General features: G+C 34.7%; 1 protein-coding gene across 1 annotated transcript in view; it reads left to right on the top strand.

Moving 5' to 3' along the window:
* VWA3B (von Willebrand factor A domain containing 3B) overlaps positions 1 to 15,170 on the top strand; it is a 56,469-nt gene extending 41,299 nt beyond the window's left edge. The window contains exons 20-27 of the mRNA XM_059466460.1: positions 955 to 1,073; positions 3,856 to 3,906; positions 5,096 to 5,315; positions 8,747 to 8,867; positions 9,637 to 9,761; positions 10,954 to 11,091; positions 11,623 to 11,720; positions 14,831 to 15,170. Coding sequence (XP_059322443.1) covers positions 955 to 1,073; positions 3,856 to 3,906; positions 5,096 to 5,315; positions 8,747 to 8,867; positions 9,637 to 9,761; positions 10,954 to 11,091; positions 11,623 to 11,720; positions 14,831 to 15,017 — 1,059 coding nt within the window. The 3' untranslated portion in view covers positions 15,018 to 15,170. The remainder of the gene's footprint in view (positions 1 to 954; positions 1,074 to 3,855; positions 3,907 to 5,095; positions 5,316 to 8,746; positions 8,868 to 9,636; positions 9,762 to 10,953; positions 11,092 to 11,622; positions 11,721 to 14,830) is intronic.
* Positions 15,171 to 15,588: the final 418 nt, after the last annotated feature.

Raw genomic sequence — 15,588 nt, 5'->3', positions numbered from 1 at the left:
TGAACCTCATCCATGTTTTTCTCATCTATATCCTGATCTCAGACAGGCACCTGGGGAAGATTCCCACTCAGTCATATGCATTGAAGACAGTTAGGGGGAGAGTAACACTCTCTTTCCTCTGCAGTTTCTTCTTTAGAGTTTTTTTTGTTTATATTCAGCATCAAGACATTGATATGTAAAACAGCTATTTGTTTACAAACTACTGAATAATTTAATGAGCTGAAAGATGGTGGGACTTTGGATGAGAGTTTGGAAGGCATCTTTCCTCCCCTTTAGTCATCCATTTCTAACCTTTTCTCTGCCTCTTTCAGATCTACTTGCAGTGGTAATAATTTTTTTTATAATGAAGTTGAGTTATGTAGGTGTTGTATTGAGAGATTTGAAAATCATTAAAGTTCCTGATTCTGATGAACCTGATTAGGTTCCTAAATAGTCAAGACAAGTTTTGGTGACCAATGTCCACCTCGTTTGCTCTTTGGTGATCAGTGTGATGGTGAGAAATACCTTTCTACAGCTTTACTACTTTAATTCCTTGCAAAAGAAAGTCCTCCAGAAAAAGAGCATTAAATACATTTAAATATCTACTCTCACACCTGTATGCTACAATTAGATGCTAGAAAGCATGAGAGTGTTTTAAGGCAGTAAAACCTGGAAGATGATCATACACTAGACATACTTGTTTCCTTCTGACTTACATTATTAGAGTGAGTTGTTTGACAGTACTGATTTAGTTAGAATTACTTAGTAGTTAGGAATCTTAATTTGTAACTTCTTCATAATGAGATTAATTTTAGAAGAACTGGCTGGAAACTGTTTCCTAATTCTGACATTATTGGTGCTTAGATTTTTCTTTCTGCAGCTTCCAGTGCTCCTTCTGGTTGTTCTGAGCCTTGGCACTCACTCATTCATAAATTTGTATGATAAATGATATCTGTGTCTTTTATTGTATGATAGATGTTACCATTGGCCCATGTTAGCAGTGACAAGAAGGAGATTGCACTAATTAATCCTTGGGCAGTGAATCTTGATGCCTATAAAAAGAAGCTGGAACAAGCAATTATATCCTATGAGAGGCAAGTCTACTCACCAGAAATTTATTATGGTTGCAGTCATATTTCAGTTTTTTCCTCAGGTACTCAGTATTTCCTCACACATGCTTTGCTCAATATTGATAATTCTGCGTGTTGACACACTTTAATCCACCATCAACATTTAGGAGAAATTTTATCTTCTTTAAAAAATTAAAGCAGAATGTAAAAACAGGTAATAGTTAAGGAGATAAATAACAACATGTTGCTCATATTATGTTTTTTCAGAAACAAAAGCAAAATTCTTTTACTTTTTGGGAGCAAACCCGAAACCAGAGCAAACCTGAAACTCAGGAGGAATTTGGCCATAAACATACAATGCTAGCCAGACTTGTAACTTAAAACTAAGCTCCTATATAAACAGGCTGATACTTAAATTGAGGACCTGTTTTTCGCTGCCTGCTCTCTATCACCCAGCTATGCATGCAAAAATATAAATGAGGCATCATTAAGAAACTGACAATTTAAATTTGGTGATTTTTTTTTGAGAGGTATATATATGTATTGTACTTTTAAATTAAGTGTTAGTAAAAACACAACAGAAATAAAGAGGAAAAAGGCCTTAGATCTCCAAACTACTTGTTTCTATGATCTAACTTTGTGCAATTTTTAAAAAATAATGCAGTTGAATAAAGTGTAATTCAGTAATCATATGAGAGCTTTGACTTGAATTATTTTAATAAATATTTTTAGGCTGTATTCTAACAACATTTACAAATGTAATTATTTTATATGACCAAAACCCCCTTGATGACAATGTTTAGTCCTTGGTTTTTGATTAATTCCACAGGGGATCTTTAAGGTTTGAGATTATTTTCCTTGTTATCTATATGATCATACCAGTTCTTTCTAAAGCATGTTATCACTTTCTTTTTCAATCCTATTATCCTAGATGGATCTTTTGTGATAAAGTCAAGAAATTTGATTTGAAAATGCTCTTCATATGTCTAGTATTAATGGAGTTCAGTGAATAAAAGTCTCTTGTTTTCTTTTTTCTGTCACTGAGACAACACTGTTGTTATCAGGCTGATGAAGAATTAATAGAAATTTATTTGTCACTCATTTAAATAGAAGGTTCAAGCAGTTTATCTGTGATGGTGAATTCTGAAAAAAATCAAGTTTTTCATTGCTGTGCCATACCATTGAATGTTTTACATTTACTGACTTTGATTTTAAGGGAAAGAAAATAGTTTTCTGGTTAAACTCTGATAGCATTGCCACAGTCTCCCTAAGACTTTGATAATAAGGATTGCTGTTTACTTCTGTTTACCAACAGAGATCAATAAATCAGTGTATTTACAATAGTAGGATTGAGTTCCTACTTCCATGAAAAAGAGGTATAGAAGACAAATCTACCTGAAGATCCTTGTAATAGGCAAAAAATGAAAAAAAAAAAAAAATCTCTTTGCTTTTTCTCTACCTGTAAAACAGCAAGCCAGTCAGTTTTTTGTTTAATCTAGATGTCACAGTCCTTTTTCTAGTAACTGAACTTCCAAAAGCTGCACTTCAGCTTTGTAAATAGTGGTTGGTCACAAATTTATTCTCATATATGTAGAGGAAGCAATACATCAGAGCATCCAGGTTTCAAGCACAGAAACAAACATGCCAGTATTTTCCCCAGATGCAGATTGAGTTTAGCAACAGATTTAGAGGGAGAAAAGTGGCAAGGGCAGAATTTTTGTGGTCTGACAAAGAGAATATACAATATTAAAGGAGAAAAACACTGAAACCTTCATAATGTGTATGATTTTGTAGAGCCAGAAGCTTTTATAACCAACTGTTATGGGTGTGCAGATTTAGAAGGATGAAATAGGCATTGAAGCATGCTGAGACTGTATATTGGGAATGAACTAAGTATTCTTAAAATGCTGGGATTTAGTTTCTGGTAGATAAAATGAATCATCAAGAATTTAGTATTCAGAATCTGTTGTTAATGTGCTTTTTTTTTTTTTTTTTTTGTACATGCACCACCACAAGACTACTTGTAGTTAGTCAGGTTACAATCTGAATTTTTCCTAGCAATGAATTTGTTCTTGTACCCAAAGGAAATTTGGGAATTTTTTCTAGAATTACAGTAATTGGGATTATCAGTAAGGTTTATTTCTATAGCTGAAATACAGTAACTGAGTGATGGCTTGTTTGGGATGTTAAGCTAGATAATCTTGTAAGAGTTTAAAATTTCTGTCTTAAAAAGCAAAAGCAGAAAGTTTAGTGATGCTTTTAAAAAATCTCAGAACTGCATTGCTTTGGGATAATCACTTCTGTTTTCCTGTCAGTAGTTTTTTTTCATAGCCAGAGTTTAATGAATTAGAAACTTGAATGGCACAACTGAGGGACAATCTTAGCAGGGAAAAAAATTAGAAATTAGCATTACTACATTCAGACTACATTTTCTGAAAATGTTTAATTGGAGGAACTGTGCATCTTAACTGGCATTTAATCAGTTTTGTTATTTGATTTAACTTGCTGGTGCTGAAGACAACCATCCATAGAAAATCCTGGCAGGAAGCAGCAGTGATTGCCATTAAACCTTCTATGACCCTGAAACAGTCATGCTGTTATTTGATGGAAGATACTGCTTTCCCATCTTCTTTTGCAGTTGATAATTTCATAGCTGAATGATAAGGATACAATTTGATGATATGGTGTGCTTGGAATACAAATCAGTGCAGATATCTTAAGAAACTGTGTTTATTTGCTAGTTTTGAGATGATCAGCTGCACAAGGAACTGCATTCCCTCAAAAACTGCTTTCCTTTCTTTAATAGGCGCCTGAACCTAGTTATTTGGAGAGCACTCTCTCAAGAGGAAAGAGACAAGTAAGCTATCACTTTTGGTTTTCTAATGTGCCTCTGAAGGTCATAAATATTTTTTTTCACTATTGTTATGATTGTTATCACTATTTCTATAACCAACCAGTTTTAATTTTCAACTATTTCGTAATTATACCTTGTTTTCTAAAATGTATATATGATATGGAGTAATACTAAATTCTGGACCTCCTTTTTGTGGTGCTGATTGTTTTTAAAAGAAAGGACTTGCATCCCATTTGAATTTTGCTTCTCTATCCTTTATCAGTGTTAAATGCAGGGCCTTGAGAGGGCAGTGTGTCATTGCTTTTGACATCAAAGTAAATCTTCTCTCATCCTGTAAAGAGCTCTCTAGTGGCTGGTTTGTTAAGGTGTAATAAGCACCTTAAAAGCATGTGCTGGAGCTGTATATCACTCTGGAAGTTTGCACTATGTTAGCCTATTTTTTTCTATTGATTTAGAAAAGTAATTGCTGTATAAACATCAGTGAAGTTAGCATCTGTTTGTGCCAGAGAGTAAGGCAAAGATCAATTAATGAAAACTGAATGTGCCTGAAATAGTTCTTCTCAGAAAAATGGGAATGAAAACTAGAATGCTTTTAAGAAAATATAAGCTAATGAGTAAAAGACCTATAGTTTTATAATTTATAAGGAGAACTAAAACCTCATTCTGGTGCAGAGAGGAAATGAAGACTGTTAAACAAAACAGAATGTAATGGAAAAAAAAAGGAAACAGTTGTCTCTTGATAGACAGTGAGCTGCAAAATATAAGAATTTGACAGGGTGTCATCCACAATGTTTAATTATTGATAACATATGGCCAATTATGCATGTAATGAAAAAAATGTCATAGCAATTGCACAGTCTATTGCTAGAGGGGCGTATAAATCATTATAGTATTGTGCATAGATATTAAAATGTTTGATTTATTTTTCATAAATTATGACTCAGCCACTTGAATTTCTCTGTAGCTGTGTTTCTATAAGATGTAGTTGGACCAGGCATGATTGTTCCACCAAACACAGCAGTATCTGGATGAAATGCAAGAACTTGCAGCATACAGAAGATAAATTGGGCAAATCTGATTCTATATTCTGCCTTCACAATTTGTGACTCTATCTGTAGAGCTTTTAAACTTTTTTTTACAACTTTTCCTACTTGTGATTATTAATTTCTTTTAAAATATATATTTTTTTAAGATTTGAAGCAGATGGGCCAGTCCCATATATACAGCATAAAGAAACATTGCTGGAGGCTTTAGAAAATTTGGGATGGCCAGTTTCCTATGAAGATGTAAAATTGTTAGAAGATGAGATATTGACAGCATTAACATATATACAACAAGCCTCTGATCTTCAGGAAGCCGTCAAAAAGGAAATTGAGAAAAGCTTAGTATCATACATAAGCAACTATAAAAAGGTAATACATGGGAAGGGATTTTTCCCCTTAGACATTTCTCTTCACTATGTACCTCTGGAATATTTTTTTTTCATTAACATAGGTGATAAAGTAGAATTTTAGCATGATGCTAAATAAAATGGATAGAGGAAAGAAGGTTGTTAAGAAGAGAGCAAACTTTCAATTACTTTGTTTAAATATTGGGGAAGTAAAAGTTCTGAAGCTTCAGAGACAGCCACAGAAATTGAGCCTCTTAGAAGTAAATCACAGCAAAGCATCTTTATCTCTGCTGTAATGATAGCAGGAAAGAGAAATAACAGATATATTAAAGGCAGTCTAGATACAAGATTTGTTGTTGGGTTAATATCTGATAAACAGGACTAAAAGGTATTCTAATATTAGAGTGTGATCACTGTGATCTTCTATGGTACATTTCTTGTAAAAAATATAGACAGAAGAGGTGGGATTCAGCTTCATTTTTGTACACTAAAATTTAACTGTCTCTAAAATGTGGGTATATGTGAACTGGTAGGCAATATCACAGCATTGAGAACTGAGTCAATGGCATCTGGAGCTCATTCTGAAGTGGACACCCACTTTTGGCTAGGCAGAGAGGCTTATTTTCTCTCTCCATTTCATTAATACTTTAGTCTAGCATTAATACATTAGTCTAGCTACTCTGAAACTGCAGTTGAAATTGGTGGTTTTGTATATATACATGTGTGTGTTTTCTGTAGTTTTTGAGTTTTTAAAGACTGCACATTTAAAAACATTTCAATGTCTTCTTAAAACAGATGATGTTGATTCATTTCACATTAGTTTGAAAATATTACATTGCTATTAAAGCTGTTTTGATTATTGATTTACCTATGCTGTATTATGTCCCAATACAAGAGCAGCAGAAACATGTTTATGTTTCATTTGTTGAGTGTAATTTTACTGTTGCTTGGAACAACCAGTGTGTGCTCTCAGACATGATGTGATTAACATTGTGCAATCACTTATCCTGAGTCAACCTGCTTTAGGAGTCTAATCAGAGCAGCATCTTCAGTAATTGCTAATCTGCAACTGAAAGGCTTCAGGAGTGAGAGGCAGAAATGCAGATGTAATTAGAATTCTGTTTATGTAGCAGAAAAACAATGGGGAAAAAAAGAAGAAAAATGGGAAGGCTTTAAAAAGTTTTGTTGAAGGTTTGGGCAACTGTGATGTCTGCCCACAAAATGGATCTAGAGAAATAAACTGCCAACTGAAATATGATACAACTAGGAAATAGCAGATATGGCACTGAATGAAAACTGTCATTCTGACATCATAGAAAAATCACGATTATCCTGAAACTACTCAACAAAGCAGACTTTTAAATTTCCTGATGATTTTTTTATTAAATTTTAAATAAAACACCATAGTTTTCATCTCTTTCTTTTTTGGCCCTTTCATAAAAATGGGCTAGGTCCATTCAGAATGGGCTTGTTCCCACTGGCACCCAGAGGAGAGTGGTGATTGCTTCACTCTGGAAGTGTCAGGATTATGAGAACCCAAAGTTTGAGCCAAGATACATGGAGATCTGAGGGTATTCTTTATGTCTATTCTCACTTATAGTAGGAAAGTGCAAAGACTATTCTTTTTGAAAGGGAATTAAAAAATGTAGCACCTAATGGAAGAAGTAAACAAAGTCTCCTTCACCCATTAATGCATTGCCTTCAACAGAAGCAAAGCGAAACATGGTAAAAATCTCTGAGAATCAGATAGGGCTCTTTTGTAATAAAAATAATGAATGCCAGAAATGGCCACTCCAACAGTGTCTGCTAAACACCAAAAAGCTGTGTGAGAGAAAAGAAAGATGAATTTGAATTTAGACAGTGTTTCTGAGCCACCTGAATTCTGCATGACTCAGAATCGTCATTGTGGATGCCTGTGTCGTCTTTAATATTTGGATTAATGTGGAGTGCTGGAAGTCGCCCAAGTTATTAGTCAAGCAATACAAATTAGTTGATAATAAATATTCAGCAGCAGCTGTCCTTTTAGAGTCTGAGGAATTCAGTAAATGCTTTACCCAAATATTTTTTGTGTCTGTGGAACTGTAGGTCTGCTCTCATATCAGCCTTTGTTGAGTTATACTTCAAGCAGTCAGTTAAGCACTGTGAAGAGCCTCTGGTTTAGTCTGAGTTTAAAAACCCAGACTGTTCATATAATTAATATTCTGTAGGGGTAAAGAAAAAGCTAGAAAAATCCCATGTATCTCTAATTTAAAATATCTCCTTGCCTCTTTTTTGTGTTTTGCTTATTTTTAGGACTTTTTTCTTAGGGTTGTGTGTGATTTTTGAGAGGGAGTTTGAAAAAAAGATACTTTAATACTTATAGTGAAACTGAGAACAAACAATTCAGTCAAAGTTATTAATATATTTTCCATCATTATTGACTAATAGGGAAAATCAAGTATCAAATCAAATACACTTTTTTAAAAAAAAATTCATCAGAAAAAGAAGCAAGTCATACACATCCTAGCAAGCAGGAGTTTTATTAAAAGTCTGTGAGTTATGGTCATTTTTCGGAACAATATGTAGATCTGTGGAAAAGCTCTAGATTTCAAGTTGCACATTTTTATGATTCAGAAAAACCATGTAAGAGATAGATGCCTGCAAATTGTCCGTGAGATAGACTAATAAATATTTTAAAAACTAATGATGAAACTAATTAATTTAATGGTGAAAATAAATGCCACGATTTTCATTTAGTGGTGAAACTGATTTATTATAAGCAAGTTTTGCACTTGCTTGTGATTTATATTTAGGAAATCATTGTGAGTAGAATGGCAAAAATGATTAGTGCATGAAGAGCTCCAACTAGTTGGGCAGAATAATGGACAGTAGCAGGTCTGGAAGATGTGGTACAATATTTTGCTAAACTGGAATGTTTTAAAATGGTTGCAAATGCCAATTGAATTTTGAATTTATAGTAAATAAACGTTTTTCCCCAGACATTTGAAGATTTGTTTGAACATTTTTTGATTTCATATTTTATTTTTTAATGATTCATCCCATACAGTGAGGTACTTCTAATGCAAATCAGATTACTGTGAAAACTCTCCTGTCTGTACAAAAATATGTAGAGCAAATTTTCTTATTCTGAACAAAGAGCTGATTTTTCCTTACCTCATCCTTTAATATGAACTGTGCAACTTTGTGACCTTTTTTGTAGAAAAATTGTAGCCAGAACACATGAAAATATAGGTGTTGTTCTGACCATAAAGAACAGGAATTTATAGTGAAAACACTTATATAAGTACTTCCTGTACTTAGAACTACTCTTAAAGTTTAAAGCATTTCCAGTTTGCTGTGAATTCTGTACAGATCTTGTAGCATTACACTGCCTCAGTTTTTAAATAATTTCAAATAATCGATTAAGGCTGACTGTATTAGCTGTTGTAGAGAAATAACTGTCTCAAATTACAGAAATTTGAAGAAGAAAATGGGAAGCTGAAGTCTAAGACAAGACAAAAACATCAAATATTTGTAACTCACAAAAGCCAAAAGGTAATTGCGAGATCAGACATCACAGGATTTTATTATCCAGGTATACATTTTTGTCCACATTTTCAATATTGTTTAATGCTCCTTTACACTGATAAAGCATAAGTTATAGTCATAATTAACTTCTTCTTTCTTAAAGACATTTACTATTACATGTGCATATTAATTTAAAATGAATATATATTTTGTATGTGCACATATATATACATTTATAAGAAGACATTAATTTTGTAAAGTTGGAGAGCAATGATATGTTTGTCTATGAAAAGTATGGAAGGAAATCATGAGCCAAGCTTTTGCATGTGTCCAAAAAAGATCACTAAATGCTGCTGCTTTTTTGTTGAATTTTAAGCCAGCATGGTTAATAGGTAAAACTCAGTTCTGTTATTTCACACAGAGAATATTAAAATATTCTCTGTGTGTATGCATTTATCTTTGTGTTATCTTTACTTGTTTGGTTGGGATTTTTTTAATTACATATTTTTAACTGTGGTAGTGGTTTTATTATGTTAACTGTCAGTTTTATTATGTTATCCTGATCAGCTTGCAAATTTCAGGCCTGTGCTTGAAAAAGACTTAGTTTTCTTTTTATAGCACTATTAAGACTGGTTAGTAAAGCAGGGTTTTTTATAGGTTCAAATGTCTCCATTGCCCTAGCACAGCTCACAGTAGCTAAATGAAAATGAAGAATGCATAGTATAGACATGGTTGACCTCAGTGATGTGTGACAGCCTATAGGATTCTTTTACAAAATAATTACCACAAGGGATGAAAGAAAAATAATTTGAATATTTTATTCGGGCTTTTTTTAGGAACTGTGATAAAGAATATCAGTTCTTCCTGTGCCCTTGTTGACTTCAGCAATGGGGAGAGCTGTGATGTCCTTGTCAAGTTCACTATACCTGTGGGAGGTGCTATGCCATGCCCACATCTGCAGGTGAAAAACTGTATTTTTTTCATGATTGCACATATGGATTTTATATTTAAAAATATGAAATTCATTTTATTTTTAGGTAATAAATTATAGATTTTTTTAAAAGTCTCTTCGATACCTTTATTTTAAAGAAGAGTTTTTCATTATGGTAATATCATACCATTTTCAACATGGAGTTTTTCATTTGTTTGAAGCTTGTTTTCATTGTAATTCTATTCCTTTGTTTATTAAAATTATGTGTTCTAAATTAATCTATATTGTTTTCTTTATAAAACATGAATGTTTCCCCACCCATAGAAGAAAGGTGAACTATTTATTAGTGCAGTTATTATTTCATAGCACATACATTATAAATTAAAAGACCCTTTTTTACTTAGTGTGAGCAGTTTACTTACAGCAGGTTTTAACCATTTGGTTTTCACAGCATGTTTTAAATCCAGCAAATAACCATATACTAAGGCAAATAACAGTAATAAAAAATTATAATCCCTGTTCATTTTGGATTTTCTTTAAAATTTATCAGCTGACTATCTGTAATCACAGCTGAGGTTTTTTTGTGATTCTTATTTTACATACCAGAATGGTGATGGTTGCATAGAGGATACAGGATGGATCCATCTGTTTTGAATAAAAGAAACATGTTTATAATTGCAGTGCTATATATAAAACTAGAGACATACCCTTTTTTTCAGTTTGAGATAAAGACAAATCCTGATATAGTAGCTCCTGATAACTCTGTAAGTTCTGTATCCAACTCTAGAGACCTGCAGAATTTTATATAAAACTGTGACTTCTGTGTTAATTTAAAAAACAATTTTGGGTAAATCAGTTACATATGGAATTATCTAAAATTCCCAAGGTTGGTTTGTTGAAAGACTTAAAATTTGCCTAGAATCCAAGGGAATGCACAGTTTGTAAGAGTTTCCTCATTCAGTTCAGCTTGCTAGCTAAGCCCAGGTACATTTAGCAGAGCTCAGTCCTTTATTTTTGTTTTGTGTTCTCTCCCTGATTCAGTGGAAATTGCATGATCAGAACATGCAAGGACCAAGTTCTTCTTTACTTTCAATGGTTCATATTAAATCTTGGGAACATGATAGAATGATGATTCCTGTAAAAATACCTTAGTAGTTATGTCTTGTAAAGCTCCCAAGTGATTCTTGCAGTGGTTCTTGCACTGATGCTTTGCTGTGCACAGGTTGGAGATTACGTGTTTGCCAGAACCGGGACACGGGCAGAAAATGAATGTTATGTACCTGCCATTGTCATAGCAACACCACAGAGGGTGGAGACAGGTGACAAATTCTACACAGTGCTGCTGTTCAACAATAGAGAGGTAAGTAAACCTAGGGGATGATACCAGGCTGGCTGGTTTTGAAGAGGCAGATAGAATTTTCCAAGCTAATGGGCTCTCTGTCCCAGTCTGAGTCTCCAGCTAACCAGAGTAAATCAGATTTCAGAGTGCAATGAACAGCTCATGCAATAAACCTGAACGAAGAAATTCTGTCAGATAATTTATTCTTAAATCATACTCTGTTCTTCCTTCTTTAATACATTTGGTGGCTTTCACAAGTTCCATGCTTCTAAAATAAGAAACATAGGAAGTTTTAACACAGTCATTATAGTCTGACATTAATTCCATTATGTTTGTTTGTTTTTTGTTTGTAAGCCATTATGATAATTTCACTACATTTTTCACAGTGTGCATTAAATAAAATGTACTTTGTACTTGAAACTTTTATATTAATTATCTTTATTAGAGGCTGATTACAGTTACATTTAAACAGTTGATTTTTTATGTATACGTATCTTCATTGCTTTTGAGATTTGAGTTTTAATTAGATGAATCTTGTTCGTGTTATTGCAGGAACACTGTATAAGAAGTGAGCTCATTAAAATCAGCCAAACCAAGTATGCTTATTCCTGTCAGTACATAAGAACAGTGCAGACAGTGGATTATGAGATGTGAGTATGTTTGAACCGAAAAATACCAAATTTTTAAAATTTGAATCCTAAATGTTGCACTTTGAGTTCAGCTATGCTGTCAGTTTCCATACATAGTACTCTAACTACAGCTATTGTGAACTGGCTTACTCTACACATGCAGCTAAGTTTATGTGAGAATTTACTACCTTACTTTCATTCTGGAAATATTGGTGGGATCTGATGGTTTGAAGCTTAGTCCCAGAAAGTTGTTAAGGGCATTGCTGAAATGTGAGATGGAGTTTCTATTTGTATTAGACCTTATTTTACTTTTAATATACTTATTGTAACGTAAAGCTGCACATAAAATTGCAATTTTTTTCTAAGACACTTGTTCATCTTCTGAGCTTAAATCTGGAGATGGAGAGAGAGTGTGTAAGATGAGTATGAGCCCCTACTGAATTCTGCAGAATTAATGGGCAGCAATATATGAAGTGTGCACTGAAAATGCAAGTGTTCCAAGTGTTTATGGATTACATTTTCATCTTGTATTAAGTTCTAGTTTAATCCAGTTGAAATTGGGATAGCCTTTGGAGCACTAACAACCTCATACAACGTTAGGATGGACAATAAGATCAGAACAATCATCTAGGGATATTTCTCCAGAATACATTCCCAACCTACAATTATTGGAATTTAAAATTTCTCTGAAGCAGTATTGGAGTCTCTGTATTAAACAGCCTTGATGGAATTTTCTTCCATGAATTTGTGCAGTTTCTTTTTTTGAAAGCATGTAAAAGTTCATCATCCATAGCTTCTTCCCAGGGGGAGTTGCACAGTTTCACATTTTATGTGAGAAAACATAATTTGGTTTTGAGTCTTCCATTTGCCTTGACATCTACAGAATGAAGGATTTCCTCTTACATGTAGTATGAGCACTGCTGCAAAAGAATAATATAATCTCCATCATGGGAAGTTTATTTCCGAGAAGAAACATGAACAGGGAAAATCACAGAATCACAGAATTAGCTTGGTTAGAAAAGACCTTTGAGATTGAATCCAACCTATCACCCAACACCACCTTGTCAACAAGAGCATGACCTGAGTGTCACACCCAGTCTTTTCTTAAACACCTCCAGGGACGGTGACTCCACGCTCTCCTTGAGCAGCCATTCCAATGCCCAATCACTCTTTCTGTGAAGAACTTCTTCCTAATGTCCTGCCTAAACCTTCTCCTGGTGCAGCTGTCAGTGGTTACCTGGGAGAAGAGACTGAACCCCACCTCGCTGCACCTTCCTTTCTGGTAGTTGTGGAGAGAAATAAATTCCACCATTAAAGGCAATTTTAGATCACAGAATCATGGGATGGGTCAGGTTGGAAGGGGCCATAGTGGGTTATCTGGTCCAGCCTCCCTGCTCGACCAGGGTCATCCCAGAGCACATGGCGCAGAATTGCATCCCAATGGTTGAGTATCTCCACTGAGGAGACTGTACACTCTCCCTGGGAAACCTGCTCCAGTGCTTGCTCACCCACAGATGTTCTTAATTTTAATTGAAATGTTCTAATATGATTATCATCACTAAAGTTTTAATCTAAAAATTATGGGTGACGGTACCAGTTTTGGGCTTGATCTATGGATTCACTGAGAATGACAGAGTGAAAAGCATCTGAGATTCAAGTCCTTTGATTCCCACATATTTTCTAGTACTGATCCCATTAGACTTTGAAACTCAGCCTTCCACCAGCTTGCAGCTACAGCACACAAACAAATTATTGCCCTCTCTTTGCTGAGCAAAATTCCAAATCTTGGAATACATCAGTGCCATTCCAGGCCATATAATTGATATGATAGTAGCCTCTTCTCACCAAGAAGCAAACCTGAAGACCATGGTTTCCTTCTCAATGCAAACAACCAGTTGAAAAGAGGGAGGTATATAACTGGTCTGAGTTCCAGCAAAAGCAGCAGAAGTCTTTCTCTTCTACTGAGTTGGATTTTATTCTGAGGTATCATATTAAGAAAAGATGTGATTAAATGCATGAGCAATAAGAATAGTGTCCATTCTGCATGCTTTATTTCATGAATGAGTGCTTTGGTACAACCATTCACTCTCCAAAGAGAACTTGTTATCAAGCTGACTTGCCATTTTTATGTACAGATGAGGAGAAAATTGAATTTTGCATTGGCAAATGGAGGAATTCTTTGGAGAATAAACTGAAATGACTGCACTAAATGGAGTTTCCATTAGAACTCCTACCTTTTGCGAGGACATGGAAGTGTGCTCTGCAATGAAACTTATTATTTATTATATTTCTAAAATAAATCCCTAACTCCTATGTCCTACTTAGAGGGGGACACTGCAGCATATTGCTCATGGATATGCACAGATCTAATGAGAAAATGCTGACATTGTTGATAGGAAAAATACAAAAATATAATTTAATTGGAAAGGAATCAAAAAGTTTGACTGCAGTATTATATTAGAACCTCAAAAAGAGACTAACTGCTTCTGCTAAGTGCTGGAGTAGTAAGGGAAAAAAATTAAAGGCACAGATTCCATGCTGACAGGAAGTCCTCAGTGCCTATAGGTGTTATACAGTGGCTTGGCTAACTCCAGCTCTGAGTTCTTTGGGATTATCCTTTAATGTTTTTGTGGTGTGTATTAGGGATTATGCTTATTTGAATAATCTTTAGAGGTACTAATATAGCTCTTATGATTTTAGTATGAGACATTACCATCTTTGGGGCATTTTCCTGCCATCACTGTGGAAAGAAATAATTATGGCAGAATAAGCACTCTGCAAATGTAGCTAACAAGTTCCATATGCAAAGTACAACACTGTGCGATATGGACCCACACAGCAAAAGGGCCCTTTTCCCCCACATCCTTTCTGCAGTCATAAGAGGCAGATAAGATTAAGGGCCAGAGCCCTGTTTTAGGCTATCCTTTACTTATTCTATAAGTAAAAGGGAAGCTGAATTGTAGGACATTTACAGCCCTGTCAAATGGTCAAGAGTGTGATAAGTCCTTCTCTTGTCAGTACTGTGAGATGTGGAAAAAGGTGAAATATATGTCTTGTAAAAAAAAAAAAAAAAAGAGGCTTTATGAGGTATGTGCTTTTAGCTTAGTGGATTTCCTTTTCTGGTTTTCCAGCCTGGATGCTAAGACTAAAAAGCCCTGCCCTCACTCAGCTGTGGAAGATGAAGGAAGAGAAGCAAGAAAAAGTATAGTGAAAGAAAAGAGGGGGAAAAAGAAAAAGAAGAGGACAACAGTAGACAAAAGGCATCCCAGGGAGATGATGTCAAACTTGGATAATCTTTTGTCTCCAGAAGTGAAGTAAAACAGAGAGAAAGAAATTCACTGTCTAGCAATAAGGAAGAATGTAAAGATGTAAAGATGTAGCTCTGAAAAAGTGTAAGGAATTAAACATTTGTGAGGGCTTTTAGCTATTCCCAACACAAGGAACAGATTTCTGCATTTCTGGGTGTTAGCCAAGTTAGCTTTCCTGTGTCCTATATGATGAAATTTTTTTACCTCCTTTAGAAACTGTTCTTGACACTTTCTCAGTGTGTGTTTTCACAGCAGTAGCAAGAAATGAATAAAGCCTGTTCCAGCATATCCCACCTTAATTTCCCTAACAGTTGTAGTAGCAGTGAGGATGCAGTAACACCAAACCTTAATACCTGCTTGTAAGCAGAGCATTTATTCCAGTCCCTCTACCATTTGTTCTTTGTTAGACTGAAGTTATGTCTATATTGTGGGTATTAAATGATTGCACCTGTAGCTCAGTGCTTCAGAGGTTAAATTGCTTTTGGTGTATGAGCTGGCTCAGTTAAAGCTGACAGCAGTACCTATACTCCCTGTCACTCTGGAGCAGAGACTGGACTAGTGTAGGCCTGCCATTACATGTC

The sequence above is a fragment of the Ammospiza nelsoni genome, chromosome 2 (assembly GCF_027579445.1).
Source record: "Ammospiza nelsoni isolate bAmmNel1 chromosome 2, bAmmNel1.pri, whole genome shotgun sequence".
NCBI lineage: Eukaryota > Metazoa > Chordata > Aves > Passeriformes > Passerellidae > Ammospiza > Ammospiza nelsoni.
Note: the sequence above shows the minus strand (reverse complement) of the source record. Positions and strands in the feature narration are given on the sequence as shown.